Source organism: Pelobates fuscus, chromosome 1, assembly GCF_036172605.1.
Source record: "Pelobates fuscus isolate aPelFus1 chromosome 1, aPelFus1.pri, whole genome shotgun sequence".
In the NCBI taxonomy this organism is placed as follows: Eukaryota; Metazoa; Chordata; class Amphibia; order Anura; family Pelobatidae; genus Pelobates; species Pelobates fuscus.
In genome coordinates this window covers 205,327,309-205,344,409 of record NC_086317.1, presented here as the reverse complement: position 1 = coordinate 205,344,409, position 17,101 = coordinate 205,327,309, and the positions used below count along the sequence as shown (strand labels likewise).

The 17,101-nt window shown below is 46.3% G+C and overlaps 1 protein-coding gene across 1 annotated transcript in view; it reads left to right on the top strand.

Annotated features, from left to right (window-relative positions):
* Nucleotides 1–3,635: 3,635 nt before the first annotated feature.
* The window catches only part of LOC134608731 (monocarboxylate transporter 7-like), a 32,346-nt gene continuing 18,880 nt past the window's right edge, over nucleotides 3,636–17,101 (top strand). Inside the window, exons 1-2 of the mRNA XM_063451838.1 lie at nucleotides 3,636–3,861; nucleotides 4,309–4,452. Of these exons, the coding sequence (XP_063307908.1) occupies nucleotides 3,636–3,861; nucleotides 4,309–4,452 (370 nt within the window). The remainder of the gene's footprint in view (nucleotides 3,862–4,308; nucleotides 4,453–17,101) is intronic.

Below are 17,101 nucleotides of genomic sequence, written 5' to 3'. Positions count from 1 at the left end.
AGTTCCCGTGCACCTACCTCAGCCACCATTCCTCCTTGCACTTACCCCAGGATCTACCTATCCCTGTACCCACCACAGCCCCTATGCCACCTCCACCTACCATAGCTCCTATGCCTTCCAGTACCCACTACAGCCACTATGTCCCTCCCTGTGCCCACTACAGCCTCTGTCCCATCCTGTGCCCACAACAGCCCCTTGTCTATCCGCACCCACCACAGCTCCTTCTGCACACACCACAGCTTCCCCTGCACCCACCTCAGCCCCGTCTGCATCCACCACAGCTGCTCCTGCACCCACCTCACCCCCCCCTGCACTCACCTCAGCCACCATTCCTCCCAACACTCACCCCAGGATCTACCTATCCATGTTTCCACCCAAACCCCTATGCTCCCACCACATCCCTTATGCCACCTCCAACTACCATAGCTCCTATCCCTTTCAGTACCCACCACAGCCCCTATGTCCCTTCCTGAGCTCACCACAACATCTATCTCCCATCTCATACTCTGTCCAGCCCCACCCCCCACTTCAGTCCCCGTGCCTCCCTGCGCCCACCTCAGTCCCCGCGCCTCACAGTGCCCACCACAGCCTCTGTGCCTCCCTGCACCTATTTCAGCATTTATCCCCCTACACACACACTACAGCCACTATCCAACTTATACACAGTAGAACCTCTATTATCCAAACACGCACACACTACAGCCCCAGTAACAACCAGATGCCTACTACAGATTCTATCCCACACACACTGCAACACAGCCAGCCCTCTCTACTCACATAAGGCACTGCAAAAAGCCCCATTCACACACGCAAAAACCCACAAGGAGCCTCACTGTATAGACACACCACAAGCAGCATCCCCACACATACAAAATGACATGCAGCCTCCCTTCACATACACATCACAAACAGCATACCCACCATTGCAATACTGCACACAGCCTTCACACACACAACTTTTACAATCTCTTATAAAGCGCCAACATATTCTGCAGCGCTGTACAATAGGTAAAACAAGAGAAAGGATTAATCTAACACAACACTTTGACATACAGGAACACATCACTAACCACATCCCCCACGCACGCAACCCCACAAGTAGACTCCAAACACATGTGGCTAGTTTTAAGGTTGTACATGTGGGGGATGCTGCTTGTGATGTCCAAAGCAAAATTAGTGGAAGTGTGTAATTACATTTGCTTTATTTTAATTGCTGGGGAGGCACGCCAGCAAGGGTTACTCCATCTAAAAACAGTGTTTATTAAAACACTGGTTTTGGTTGGATTAACCCCTTAAAAGTAAATCTGGCCATTTTGGGGGGCACTCGGGGATGTGGGAGTCAGGGATTTGTGGCTCACACATCCATTCTGTGTGCTGGGCAGCCTACACATAATATATGTGTAAAAGCACCAGAAAGAAGGGGTAGAAGAATAGCAGGGAACCAGAAAACCTTGGACCAGGACCAGGAGGGCGGGCCCTTGATCAGTCCGCCCCTGGCTCTACCACATATGGTACTTGGTTCAAGTACCCTATATCCTTTGTAGGTGCTAATGTGTTAAAATCTCACACTTTTTAATTCACATGGAATACCTGGCAGTCCAGGTCCATGTCACTTAGAATTTACCCATGCACCTGCACAGCATTTCTCAATAGATGCACGAGGCATCATACAGAAGCCAAGTCAATGTGAACGCAGAAGTACAGTATAAGTAAGCATGCTTTGTACTTAAAGGCTTTCCTAGAAGTGGCGGTTATGCACTATGGAGATATTTTACCATTTTGGCAATAAGTACGACATAAATAAAGCCATAAAACTTGAAAAAAAAAAAAGGAAACTCATCACAGCAAGTAGGACTGGAGAAAGACTTAAGAACCTGCTAGAAGGTTGTCATGATTTATGAAGATCTTCAGCAAGATGCAAGGCAGCAACTCTACCAAAGGTAAAGCATGGAATGAGAGATAGGTATTAACCGACCCAAGAGTGTCTGAGCTTAACGCTATGGAGGAAATATGAAATAACAGGACTACACTAAAAAATATATTCAAACCAGAAAGAGACAAAATAAAAAATAAGAATAAGTAAAAAAAATAACCATAAGACACATCCAGGTTGCAATGACCAGATATAAAATAGAGATTTAAAAAAAAAAAAAGTGAGTTCAAGCACATTTTTGATAAAAAAAAAAAAAAAAAAGTTAACATATCAAATATATCTATGACAGCCTTACCTGCATACCTCATAAACATTGTGATGTCACGGGCAGACAGCCTTATTTCCTCCTTGCTTTGCACATTGTTTGCACAGTGTATAGGTCACACGCCTTCAGTGCAGTGGTCACCCATCACTTATAGGTTAATATTGACTTTAATTCAAGAAATTCAAGAAAAGTGAGAATATTTGTACATTTACAGGTTAGTATTAAACCTCCTTTGATATTTAATTCTTGTTTAGAAACCTATTTGCCAAATACATATCAACCACAAGCCTTTACAATAACATGTGGACAGAAAAGGACTAGGACAGTCTTTTGAATAAATAATTATATTTACATCAACATTCACTATACTACATTTACTAAAATAATTCAAATTGAAGATCTGTGTTGGTTGACTACTGTGTTTTCAGAATTTTAGGCATTGACATAGGAACCAATTATCTGCTATTAAAAACATACTTTAATGAGAAGAAATGATGAAGTATTAAGAATAATTGTCTGTTTAAAGGGACACAAAGCACCATAACCACTACAGTGGATTCCAATATACAGTAGTCAGAGGTGGTATCCGGAGGTATGGGAAGAATTCTTCTATGGGGATGTCACTGGAAGTAATATTATGGGAGGCAATGACATTCCCGTAGAAGAATCCTTCCCATACCTCCGAATACCACCTCTGGCTACTGTATATTTACATCTATATTGGTATACTAATTTTGGACTTTCTCAACCTCTGGACTTTAAAATCTGGACATTTCTGTATTTATTACCATATTTTTCTTATTTAAGCTGTTTTCCACTGTACCTTAAGGATTATTAATCTGTGACCCCTTCTGTTGTTTTTTCTTTGTTTACTGTCCATAAGCGGGGAAGAGGGATCCCCCTTTTATTATTTCTAGCAGGTGTTGTCAGCGCTGTCCCTTTTTCTATATCTCTTATTATCTCCATATTTGCTTTCACACCTTTTTGGAGTAATAGTGACAAAAACATGCTCTTCTGATAATGTGAAAATTACACTTCTGAAATCTGAATAAGAAATTGCCAATCTATCTGACCTTGAATGGCAGTGTCAGACTGAGAGAACTGGAAACAAGTTCTCATTGATGCTGCAGAAGTATAAATTCTACATTATCAATGTGGCTGCAAGGGGATTCCTGTTTTATGTTTAACTGCTCCAAAATGGTTTGTCAGCAAACTGGTGGACAACACCCATGGACTTATAGCACCCAGACCACTAAAATAATCTGCAGTGCTTGGAGTGTCCATTTAGCTTTACAGCCATCTTATTTCTGCCCATGGAGATTAGAAAAGCAAAAGAATGTGGCTTCTTCAGAGATAATTTCCTAATACTGTGTAAATGTAACTATTTTTCCCCAATATGTGTATGATGTATTATGGCTTTGTGTCCTCAGGGCGAACATGATTGCTATGAAGAAATTTATGCGCCCCAATGTTTATACAAAGGTGCCTGATGGAGGCTGGGGCTGGGTGATTGCCGTGGCCTTTTTCTTTGTGGAAGCCTTCACATACGGAATCATCAATACTTTTGGAATTTTCTTTGATGAACTAAAAGACTACTTTAATGAAAGTAACGACAAAGTATCATGGATCTTTTCTATCTGTGCATTTGTCTTCACAGTCACAGGTAAGTGGTTTAAAGGAATAGTTCTTTGGAGGTCAGGTAACCTGACTTTATATGAAGGGATAGAAAATGCTTTGATCTACAAGAACTGCATGTTACCTGCAGACATTTATTTGACGTTTTAGCCCCACTCTCACGTAGAAAGACACCAGCTCATAGGCTGGAAGTTTATCTGGTTATTTTAGTCAATCCACAATTCAGTGATAAGGGAATCACCAAAGAAATACTCAGCATTAAATTCAGGCTCTCTTCATGAAAGGTTTTATATTCTAGAAAAATTATATTCTAGGAAGGGTGTCAAATTGACAAAGGAATTGCAAGATGAAAAAAGGCTATAATTTTCCTCAAAATGTGCAATTCCCAGTTGAGTGAATAACCCCTAAATGTATTTAGATTTGTTATGGAACACTCTTAATTACAGGAACAAAAGTGTCATCTGTTTAATTTTAGCTCCCATTGCTAGTATCCTGACCAGTCAGTTTGGACATCGCCTTGTAGTCATGGCTGGAGGATTGCTTTGTAGTATTGGCATGCTGGTAACCACATTTGCAAGCAATGTGAACACAATGTACATCTCAATTGGCGTTATGTCAGGTAAGTGCCCCAATCCCAAAATCATACAAAATTGTACCAGAAATGTTAGTAAGTGCCCCTCATTTACAGCTCTTAGTAGAAAAGAAAGATTAAACCCTCCTTGCTCCTATGGCCAGCATTGTGCGACTGAGTGAAAGAACTTTGTAGGGGCAAAACTAATATTTCCCAGTACAATACATTCACACATGGAAAGTGCCATAAGATTTCCGTCTGAGGAAACCTTACCTGAGGGATCCTGATTACTGATGTCACGAACATAAAATTTTCCGTTCGCGAACGGCGGACGCGAACTTCCGCAAATGTTCGCGACCGGGCGAACCGCCATAGACTTCAATAGGCAGGCAAATTTTAAAACCCACAGGGACTCTTTCTGGCCATAATAGTGATGGAAACGTTGTTTCAAGGGGACTAACACCTGGACTGTGGCATGCCGGAGGGGGATCCATGGCAAAACTCCCATGGAAAATTACATAGTTGATGCAGAGTCTGGTTTTAATCCATAAAGGGCATAAATCACCTAACATTCCTAAATTGTTTGGAATAACGTGCTTTAAAACATCAGGTATGATGTTGTATCGATCAGGTAGTGTAAGGGTTACGCCCGCTTCACAGTGACAGACCAAACTCCCCGTTTAACGCACCGCAAACAACCGCAAACAGTCCATTTGCACAACCGCAAACTCCACATTTGCACAAGGTTGGATACCAAGCTAGCCATGTCCCGTTCCTTGTCCTCACTGATGTCATTCCTCCACCCAGCCACGTACAACACCAAGGGTCCCCGAAAGGTGACAACAAGCCCCTTGGGACGCCTGCTGTGTTTGGTCTTCCACCTCCTTAAAGCCACCTTCCTCCTCTGACTCCTCTTCTTCAGACTCCTCTCTCTGCGTTGCCTCTCTCTGCGTTATTATAAGGTGTGTTAAGTAGTACTATTGCTATCAGTTTAATCCCTGTTACGTACCCTATCAGGGGACGTGTATATGGCATCGATTTTAGGAACCGGGAGATGGAAAAAGATGCTTGGTCGGTCCTCCTACTTCAAATTTGGGGCACTGCGCGTGTAATCTAATGTGCCACCAAAAAGGAGTGGTGTGTTAAGTAGTCCCCCTCATCAGGCCTTTTTTAGTCGAATGTATCGCCCACTGTCAGTCCCTTCGGGATTCATCCCTCATTCATCTTAATAAAGGTGAGGTAATCTAGACTTTTTTGACCTAGGCGACTTCTCTTCTCAGTGACAGTACCTCCTGCTGCACTGAAGGTCCTTTCTGACAGGACACTTGAAGCGGGGCAGGCCAGAAGTTCTATTGCAAATTGGGATAGCTCAGGCCACAGGTCAAGCCTGCACACCCAGTAGTCAAGGGGTTCATCACTCCGATATCTGCAGTTAAGGCGAGGTAGTCTGCTACCTGTCGGTCGAGTCGTTCTCTGAGGGTGGACCCCGAAGGGCTGTGGCGATGCATAGGACTTAAAAAGCTCCGCATGTCCTCCATCAACAACACGTCTGTAAAGCGTCCTGTCCTTGCCGGCGTGGTCGTGGAAGGAGGAGGATTACTTTCACCTCTTCCTCTGTTAGATTCCCGTTGTGCTGGGACATCACCCTTATACGCTGTGTAAAGCATACTTTTTAATTTATTTTGGAACTGCTGCATCCTTTCCGACTTGCGGTAATTCGGTAACATTTCATGCACTTTCTGCTTATACCGGGGGTCTAGTAGCGTGGACACCCAGTACAGGTCGTTCTCCTTCAGCCTTTTTATACAAGGTCCCTCAACAGGCACGACAGCCTGAAAGACCCCATTTGCACAAGGTTGGATGCCGAGCTACTCATTTCCCGTTCCTCCTCCTCCTCAGTGATGTCAATGAAGGTATGTTCTTCCCCCCAGCCACGTACAACACCACGGGTACCAGATAGGTGACAACGAGCACCCTGGGATGCCTGTTGTGGTTGGTCTTCCTCCTCCTCCTCAAAGCCACATTCCTCCTCTGACTCCTCTTCCTCACAATCCTCTTCCAGCGTTGCCGCAGGTCCAGCAAGCGATACTGATAAGGCTGTTTCTGGTGGTGATGGTGACCACAACTCTTCCTCTTCCTCTTTACGCTCATCTACGGCCTGATCCAGCACTCTTCGCAGGGCATGCTCCAGGAAGAAAACAAATGTTATGATGTCGCTTATGGTGCCTTCGGTGCGACTGACTAGGTTTGTCACCTCCTCAAAAAGACGCATGAGCCTACAGGCATTGCGCATGAGCATCCAGTAACGTGGCAAAAAAATTCCCAGCTCCGCAGAGGCTGTCCTAGCACCCCGGTCATACAAATACTCGTTAACGGCTTTTACTTGTTGGAGAAGGCGGTCAAACATTAGGAGTGTTGAATTCCAACGTGTCGGGCTGTCGCACATCAAGCGCCTCACTGGCATGTTGTTTCGCCGCTGGATATCTGCAAAGTGCGCCATGGCAGTGTAGGAACGCCTGAAATGGCCACACACCTTCCTGGCCTGCTTCAGGACGCCTGTAAGCCTGGGTACTTATGCACAAAGCGTTGTACGATCAGATTACACACATGTGCCATGCACGGCACATGTGTCAACTTGCCCAAATTCAATGCCGCCAACAAATTTCTTCCTTTGTCACAAACCACTTTGCCGATCTCCAGTTGGTGCGGAGTCGGCCACTGATCCACCTGTGCGTTCAGGGCGGACAGGAGTGCTGGTCCGGTGTGACTCTCTGCTTTCAGGCAAATCAACCCCAAGACGGCGTGACACTGCCGTATCCGGGATGTGGAATAATACCTGGGGAGCTGGGGGGGTGCCGTTGATGTGGAGCAAGACGCAGCAGCAGAAGAGGACTCAGCCGAGGAGGTTATGGAAGAGGATGGAGTAGGAGGAGTAGAGGAGGTGGCAGCAGGCCTGCCTGCAAGTCGTGGCGGTGTCACCAACTCCTCTGCAGAGCCACGCATTCCATGCTTGGCAGGCATCAGCGGGTTTACCCAATGCGCAGTGTAGGTGATATACCTGCCCTGACCATGCTTTGCAGACCAGGTATCAGTGGTCAGATGGACCCTTGCCTCAACACTGTGTGCCAGACATGCCATTACTTCCTTTTGCACAATCGAGTACAGGTTGGGGATTGCCTTTTGTGCAAAGAAATTTCGGCCTGGTACCTTCCACTGCGGTGTCCCAATAGCTACAAATTTTTGGAACGCCTCAGACTCCACTAGCTTGTATGGTAAAAGCTGGTGGGCTAAGAGTTCAGACAAGCCAGCTGTCAGATGCCGGGCAAGGGGGTGACTTTGTGACATTGGCTTCTTACGCTCAAACATGTCCTTGACAGACACCTGACTGTGGGCAGATGAGCAGGAACTGCTCAAGGCGAGAGATGGAGTGGCGGATGGTTGAGAGGAGGCAAGGAGGACAGGGCTGAAGATGCTGGACCAGGAGGAGGATGGCGGCTTTGAGTTTGTGTGCTGCTTGTACTCATGTGTTGATCCCATAGGCGTTTGTGATGTGCGATCATGTGCCTTCGCAAAGCAGTTGTACCTAGGTGGGTGTTGGACTTCCCACGACTCCGTTTATTTCGGCACAGGTTGCAAATGGCATCGTTGTTGTCAGAGGCAGACACACAAAAAAAATGCCACACTGCTGAGCTCTGCAATGACGGCATTCTGGTGGTGGCAACAGCATGCGTTGATTGGCGTGCTGTCTGGCTGACCCCGGGTGCCGATGCATGCTGTCTGACTGTGCCACTAGCTCCTTGCGATGGCCTCCCTCTGCTTCCAACTTGTCTCCTCCTCCTCTCTGTCTCCCTATCTGAACTTTCCCCCTGTTCTTCTTCTCTTCTAGCGGGCACCCATGTGACATCCACGGACGCATCGTCATCATCAACCGCTTCACTTGTATCCGACAACTCAGCAAAGGAAGCAGCAGCGGGTACAACATCATCATCACCACACCGTACGTCCATGTGTGTAATGCTGCCTAACTGAGACATATCCCTGTTATCTACATCCTCTGGCAATAATGCTTGCGCATCACTCATTTCTACCAACTGATGTGTAAATAACTCCTCTAACATATCAAGTGAAGCGGCTGTGGTGCTAGTGTTGGTGGTGGCGGCAGGCGGGCGAGTGGTAACTTGAGAGGTGCCCGAAGCTAAGCTGGAGGAGTGTGGTGCGTCAAGGTTCCGAGCGGAAGCTGTAGAAGATTGGGTGTCCTGTGTTAGCCAGTCAACTATGTCCTCAGAACTTCGAAGTACGTGGCCTCTGAACACTGGGCATTATTCAAGGGCCAAAGGGAATCACAGCACCACGACCACGACGGCCCCTGCGGGGTGGCCTGCCTCTGCCTGTCATTTTTTTTTCGATTAGTGGTACTATGCGTGCAAGCTACTGTGACAACAGATATGAGTGGCACTGTGCACTGGCAGAAGTTGGCAGAGTAGACGCTGTAGGCCTGACACGCATGCTTGCAGACAACTAACTGCTATTCAATCTATTACATTTAAAAAAAAATCTTTTTTAAAAATGTACACTGCTGTTACACCAGATATGAGTTGCACTGGTGTGACACTGTGCCCTGGCAGGCCCTGAAACGCACACGTGTGAAGGAAACTGACTGCTATTATTTCACAGTCAAATTTCTAGTTTTTTATTTAATGTACACTACTGTTACACCAGATATGAGTTGCACTGGTGTGACACTGTGCCCTGGCAGGCCCTGAAATGCACACGTGTGAAGGAAACTGACTGCTATTATTTCACAGTCAAATTTCTAGTTTTTTTTTTTAAATGTACACTACTGTTACACCAGATATGAGTTGCACTGGTGTGACACTGTGCCCTGGCAGGCCTTGAAAGGCACACGTGTGAAGGAAACTGACTGCTATTATATTACAGTCAAAAAAGTTTTTTTTTTTTTTTTAAATGCAAGCTATTGTGACACCAGATATGAGTGGTGGCACTGGGCAAGTGGGCACAGTATACGCTGTGAGCCTGACACACACGCTGGCAGGCAACTGCAATTAGATTACACAGAAAAAAAAAGCAGACTGATGTTCTAGCCCTAAAAAGGGCTTTTTGGGGGTGCTGTCCTTACAGCAGAGATCAGATGAGTCCTTCAGGACTGTAGTGGACACTGAATACACTAGCCTAGCTATCGTTTTCCCTATTAAATCAGCAGCAGCACGCTGTCCCTCCTCTCACTAAGAATGCAGCTTCAGAATGAATCTAAAATGGATGCTATCCAGGAGGTGGGAGGGTCTGGGAGGGAGGGTCTGCTGCTGATTGGCTGGAATGTGTCTGTTGACTGTGAGGTACAGGGTCAAAGTTTACTCAATGATGACGAATAGGGGGCAGACCGAACATCGCATATGTTCGCCATCCGTGGCGAACGCGAACAAGCTATGTTCGCCAGGAACTATTCGCCAGCGAACCGTTCGGGACATCACTAATCCTGATATTTATGTTGGACTTTTGTTCAGTGTAGGACTGACGACTCGGGCAGATAGGTCATGGACAGAGGGCCTGAGGCAGATAGGGGCCATGCTCTAGTTGAGGAGATCATAGACCTCACCGCCTAGAAAACATAATTAATCACATATTAAAGTGGGAGGTTATGGGACTCCTGCAACCTCTACAATCACAGGTTAGGTGACCCCTTCTCAGTGAGACCCAGTGTTCTGTCACAGTTCTTGCTGTCTGGTCTCTTTCCCCTCTGCAGTGCTCTCTGTGAGGGGGAAGAGGTGGCCAGGGGGTGGGAGGAGGAAGGGTGAGCACCTAGGAGATAAGGAGCTGTAGCAGCCTGCAAGAAAGTACAGTTAAGCGCCATGTAGACTTTTTGTATAGCCCCTATCCCCAACGCACCTACCTTAGCCCTCCCTGCACCCACATCAGCCCCTAATGCAGAAAACCAAAAGGCAGATCCTCAGCTGTTATTGATTTTTATCTTCCAGTTGAGTTTCTGACTCATGCTGGAGCAGGCAGGTTCACCAACATAAAGGCCTGTAGGGCCAGTGACATGGTAGTAACTGACAGGGTAAAACACTAAATTCAGTATACACGACTAATACTTAAAGGGGCACTATAGTCACCAGAACAACTACAGCTTAATGTAGTTGTTCTGGTGACTATAGTTAGTCTTTGCATGCATTTTCATGTAAACACTGCCTTTTCAGAGAAAAACATTGCAGCCTTAGGACACCTGCAGTGGCCACTTCTCAGATGGCTTCTCTGGGGGCTTTCTGGGGCAGTGCTGGCCCACCTCCTTGACGGAGATCATCAATGTCACGAAAGCACCCTACTTCAAGAGTGTGCCTGACATAGTTGTGGTGGTGAAAGGGTTAAAGATCACTATTTGTCTGCACTAAAACGGAAATAATGATAAATTCCCACTTAACACTACCCAAACTTAACCATAATAATATAAATATTAAAATGTTAACACTGCCACCACCAAGACAATTTATAAATGGGGTGCCTTCGTCCCCCACGTAAATTAATAAAAAAAAAAAACACCAAATACAACTTAGCACAATATTTATGTTATTGCATAACACTAATTAGTCTATTCTGGTAACGTGATTCTTTACCAGACAAAGGCAGAACACAATAAAGGAATATTTATTATGAGCATCAAATAGTCACAATGCATACAAAAAATAGATGATAAACAAATTATTTACACCAACAACAGATAAAAAAACTAAAAGGAAAAAATAACAGAAGTTCCAATCACTTACTCAGGTTTAAACTCAGGTAAAACTTCTGCCCTGGGGGTCTCTGGCAAGGAAGATGGTGACTCACTCAAAATTAGATTTTGGCCCCAAGCAAGTACAATATGCATTTCGATAGCATTGGATACCGTATATACTCGAGTATAAGCCGACCCGAATATAAGCCGAGGCCCCTAATTTTATCCCAAAAAACTGGGAAAACGTATTGACTCGAGTATAAGACTAGGGTGGGAAATGCAGCAGCTACTGGTAAATTTCTAAATAAAATTAGATCCTAAAAAAAATATATTAATTGAATATTTATTTACAGTGTGTGTATAATGAATGCAGTGTGTGCGTATGTGTGTGTGTATGAGTGCAGCGTGTGTGTATGAGTGCAGTGTGTGTATGAGTGCAGTGTGTGTGTGTATGAGTGCAGTGTGTGTGTGCATGAGTGCAGTGTGTGTGTGCATGAATGCAGTGTGTGTGTATGAATGCAGTGTGTGAATGCAGTGTGTGCAGGGCCGGTGCAAGGATATTTGCCGCCGTAGGCAAAACATTTTTTGCCGCCCCCTCCCCCCCCCATATGTCCTGACTTCCCCTCCTCCTCCCTCAGTGGTCCTTATCCCACCCCCTCCCTCTCATAGTGGTCCTTATCCCCCTTCTCCCTCCCATAGTGTTCCTTATCCCCCCCATCCCTCCCATAGTGGTCCATATACCCCCCCTCCATCCCATAGTGGTCCTTATACCCCCCTCCCTCCCATTGTGGTCCTTATCCCCCCTCCCTCCCATAGTGGTCCTTATACCCCCCCTCCCTCCCATAGTGGTCCTTATACCCCCCCTCCCTCCCATAGTGGTCCTTATACCACCCCCTCCCTCCCATAGTGGTCCTTATCCCCCCCCTCCCTCCCATAGTGGTCCTTATACCCCCCTCCCTCCCATAGTGGTCCTTATCCCCCCCTCCCTCCCATAGTGGTCCTTATACCCCCCTCCCTCCCATAGTGGTCCTTATACCCCCCCTCCCTCCCATAGCGGTCCTTATACCCCCCTCCCTCCCATAGTGGTCCTTAACCCACCCCCTCCCTCCCATAGTGGTCCTTATACCCCCCCCCTCCCATAGTGGACCTTATACCCCCCCTCCCATAGTGGTCCTTATACCCCCCCCCCTCCCATAGTGGTCCTTATACCCCTTTTTTTGTTATTATTAATTTTTGTATTATTATTATTATTTTTATATTATTATTTCTTATTTTATTAATATATTTTTTTTTCGTCCCCCCTCCCTGCTTGATATATGGCAGGGAGGGGGGCTCTCCTTCCCTGGTGGTCCAGTGTCATTGGTAGTTCAGTGGGGGGGAGAGGGGGGCTGGCAGAGCTGTACTTACCTGTTCTGCAGCTCCTGTCAGCTCTCTCCTCCTCCGCGCCGTCCGTGCAGCTCCCTCTGTCAGCTCCCAGTGTAAGTCTCGCGAGAGCCGCGGCTCTCGCGAGATTTACACTGGGAGCTGACCGAGGTGCTGACCGGACGGCGCGGAGGAGGAGAGAGCTGACAGGAGCTGCAGAACAGGTAAGTACAGCTCTGCCAGCCCCCCTCTCCCCCAGTCTGTATTATGGCAATGTAAATTGCCATAATACAGACCTTGACTCGAGTATAAGCCGAGTTGGGGTTTTTCAGCCCAAAAAATGGGCTGAAAAACTCGGCTTATACTCGAGTATATACGGTATATACCCTGTGGATTACCAAGCCTGGCCCAGAGGTGAAGAAAAGGCTAACCTCTAGAAACAATAAGTGACCACCCCCTTGTGTTCCAGACCAACATGAATCCAAATAGAAATGTTTTCTTCGATCTCCTCTTTTGTACTTGCCAACGAAATAATAATTGCATCTATGAATTTGTTACCATTTTTCCATTCCATAGATACGTCACACTTCTTACTTGTGACCCAATATAGCGGACATCACAATCCCTTCCCATATGGTTAAGTTACGCCAATCATGTTTAGGATTGATTAGAAGATTGTGCTTGTCCCATTCTAAATATAATAAAAATGAGGCTTAATTATTAATCTGTGGATAAGTATTAATGTTTCTTTTGGATCTAATACTGGAACACAAGGGTTTTTTTTCTTGAAAGCTAATGATCATTAATATTTTAAGAAATTAACTCATCAATTAAGAGTTACAGGCCATATGGTTGAAGTCAGTTAGTTTACATTGGAACTAGACATACAGGCTTTTCAAGTGTAGAATTTCACAGTCCACCTTGCAGAGCCTTTGATTAATCAAAGAATCAATCCATGTTGTAAGTCATCTGACCCCTTTCACATTCCTACCCCTTCTGTCATCTGACCTCTACCAAGTGGCCAATTCATATATGCACTACGTAAATTACATTAAATGGGAATATTCTATAGTGCAACAATGAATTACGTACCCTTGGCATGACATCTCCCCCAAATAAGAGAAGCAATAGGAGAAGGCTCTCATGCTTCTACCTTGTGTATCAACACTTGTTCTTTTTTTTGCCTTCACACCATACACTCATCTTTTTCATAGCACTGTTTATGTATGAATGGGGTAGCCCTCATGTGTTCTCACACCTCCCCCTAAAAGGCTTGCATTTAGTCCCTAAGCCATATAACAGCCATATCCACAACAAACATGCCTGATTTGCCTGTTTCCATTTGCCACTGCTCTCTGGTCACATCCCTTGGGCCACACCCACTGCACCCATGTAGAATCTCTAAGGGGAAGAAACCAACAGATTTCTGCAGTACCCCCCTGTAAACACACAAAAGATGAGACAGAAAACACTCCCATTTGCTTGTATCAACACCCTTCATCTCTTTTATTGTGTGGTCTGTCTGCTGGGCTCATTGCACTATCTGACTCTGAACCTTTCGTTCAGAACCAGACAGTTGCTTAGAGACAGACTCCTGCTCCTGAGCTGGCTTGGGTGTATGCGTGACGTGTGGTGGTGATAAGGTGACAAGGTTCCTTGTTTCTCTAACAGTATGCTCCCATGCGGCCATACTCCCTGGATCCACAGGCTGAGTCTGTCCCTGCCCTTCACTTTGGGCAGACTGTGGATGGGTCGACTTTCCTACCGATGAAACCACTGTCTTTCCCTCGCTTCCACTCCATCTCCTCACACAAACAGAACCTTGGGAACTGGCTGAGTCTGGCACGGAGTACGGCTCACAAACATTCTGCTCTCCCCTCATAGCCATGCTGTCCCTCCACATTTTATACACAGCACATTAAATACATTTGCTTCAGGCACATTTTTGCACATATATTCATTCAACCCCCTCTTGCTAGAAGTTTTTTTCTGTACATTTTCACAGGACACCTTTGACACCCCATGGTCAGGCACAGAATGTTGCCCACACTTACGTAATTTCCTCACCCAGCCAGGCCATCCTCTCACATAGACCTTCAAACTCTCCTGGTTCTCGCACCTGACCTATTCCTGGTTGAGGCACAGGTGAACATACCAACTCATTCTGCCCTGACTTCCAATGAGTTAAACCACTTTTTTTTCACATGGCATCTCAAACATTTCTGGCTCTGGCACAGATAGGCACACACGCTCATCCTCCCCTAGCTTCCTGTGAAGTTGTTTTTGCCCATTCCCTCATGGTATTGCATACATCTCTGGCTCTGGCACAGACTAACACACAATCTGCCCTCCCAGCAAAGTTGTCAAGATCTCTTACCTTATTCCATCATGCCCACGTGGTGCAGGATCCAGGGCAGACTCCTCTTCCAACGAGTTAAGCATGTAACACGCTGGCCGCTGGAGTCACCCCCTTTTTATGACGTGGCGCATGCGCTCCAACGTCATGACGTCATTGACGCGGCCCCGTGGCCTTAAAGCAAAAGACGCTCCCTTATAAAAGGGGTGCCTTTTGCCTTGTTCCTTGCCCTATTGTGGTTCCTTATTTTCCCCTTAGTGCTCTTTGATTCGTCTTGCATATTTACTGTTGTTTTTGTATACTGACCTGGCTTGGATTTTGACGTTCCTGTTTTCTGGTTCCCTGACTCGGTTTGTATTTTGACCTCCTGATTTCTAGTATGCTGACCCGGCTATTCTTGTATCATTCTCCTGATCTCTGGTATTATGATTTTTGTCTATCCTCTGACTACTCTTTTTCACCTACGTTAAATCCGACCATTTTAAGGTTCAGTAATACATGCTTGGATTTTTTGTGGGTTTACATACTGCGTGTTGGGTTATCACACGACCGTGATATTAGAATAGGACCTTGGACCCTGCAGGTGTCAACCCACAAGCTTCTGGCCATGATGTGCGGTTCGAGGAAATGGACCAGTTTGCCCTTGCGCTGCAGACTTTACTGGCTCGTACAGCACATCTGCAAACCGAAGCGCAAAATCCTATACCTGTAGTTGCTTCACTTAACCTAGAGGTTGCCACAGTTAATACGTCCACTCATATGACGTCCCCTTTACGTTACGGAGGTGCATGCTGAGGGTTTTTAAACCAAGTCAGCATACACTTCGAATTACAACACAGGGCCTACCCTATCAAAAGGACTAGAGTGGGTTTTATGATCAACCTACTTGTAGATAGGGCATTGATATGGGCAAACCCTTTATGTTAAAATAACAACCCCTTGGTATACAACTATGCTGAGTTTGTGGCTGCATTCAAACAAACCTTTGATCCCCCAGGAAGATGAGTGAATGCAGCCAAAACTCTTCTTAAGATGGAACAAGGATCCCTTCCTCTTGTGGAGTACGCTTTAGAATTTCGCACTTATGCTGCAGAAGTGCGATGGAACAACCAGGCATTTGTAGACATATTTATGAATGGTCTCTCGGATACTTTGTTGGATGAGGTTGCAGCTAGGGACTTGCCAGAGGATTTAGAAGAACTCATAACCTATCTGTCCCATATAGACGAGGGCCTCAGGCTTGACCTTAACGCTCCCAACTTCAGAAATAACCACTGTGGCCATCCCTGAACCCATGCAGTTAGTGTGAGAACAGGAATGAACCGTTAAGATTATGGACCAGCACTGGTACATTATCAGGAGTGTGTGAACTGCTCCGGGAGGATGGCTGCGTGATATGGGTGAGCTTAATGCAACCTGAACAGGTTGTGGATTCAGGGCCTCCTTCTAAACTTACCCTAAGCCCTGGAGGGCCCCGGGGTGGGGGGGGGGGGGGAGGGTTGGGAACATAGCGGCAAACTGGGAATGTCTCGGGGCTAACAAGATAGAAGCATCTCAGCTGGGGGTAAACTGTGTGTGTCCTGGTTATTATTGTGTCCGGGGGAGTCAGGTATCTGCTGCGTCGGTCGGCATCCTGCGTGGGTGCGGGAAAGCCCAGTGCCTTACAGAATGTCGGGACCTCTGCTAGTGTGGAGAGTTTATGGACAGTTCCCCTGTGTGTGACCACCAGGAACCTGGGGGACCTCCAGTGATATTCCAGTCCCGCTTCTCTGAGGGTGCTGGTGACCAGGTGCAGCGATCTTCGCCATTGTAGCGTGGATCTAGTGAGGTCTTGATAGACTGTGAGTTGTGCGCCTTCAAATGTTAATGGTGTCTTGCCCCGGAGAGCTGTCATCAGCCTGCTCTTATCTTGGGAGGTGGTGCAGCGTACAATCACATCTCGAACCGCATTTGGGGCTGCTCTGCCTGAGGATGGTAGGCGGTATATCCCATCTGTGTTACATTTTTTGGCATGCGTTGGCGGCAGGACAGCGGCTACGAGGCGCCTCATATAGTGAGGCAGTTCGTCAGATATGATTGCGTCTGGTACTCTCCTGATCTTAAGGTGGTTGCGCCTTGTTCTGTCATCAAAGGCGGTATAGTGGAGAGAGATTGCTTGCTGTTGGGCTCGTAGGGCCAGGACCGAGTCATGTAGGGTTGTCAATCCCTGCTTAATGCCGGAAATATCGTCCTCTGTAGCCTGCACATCT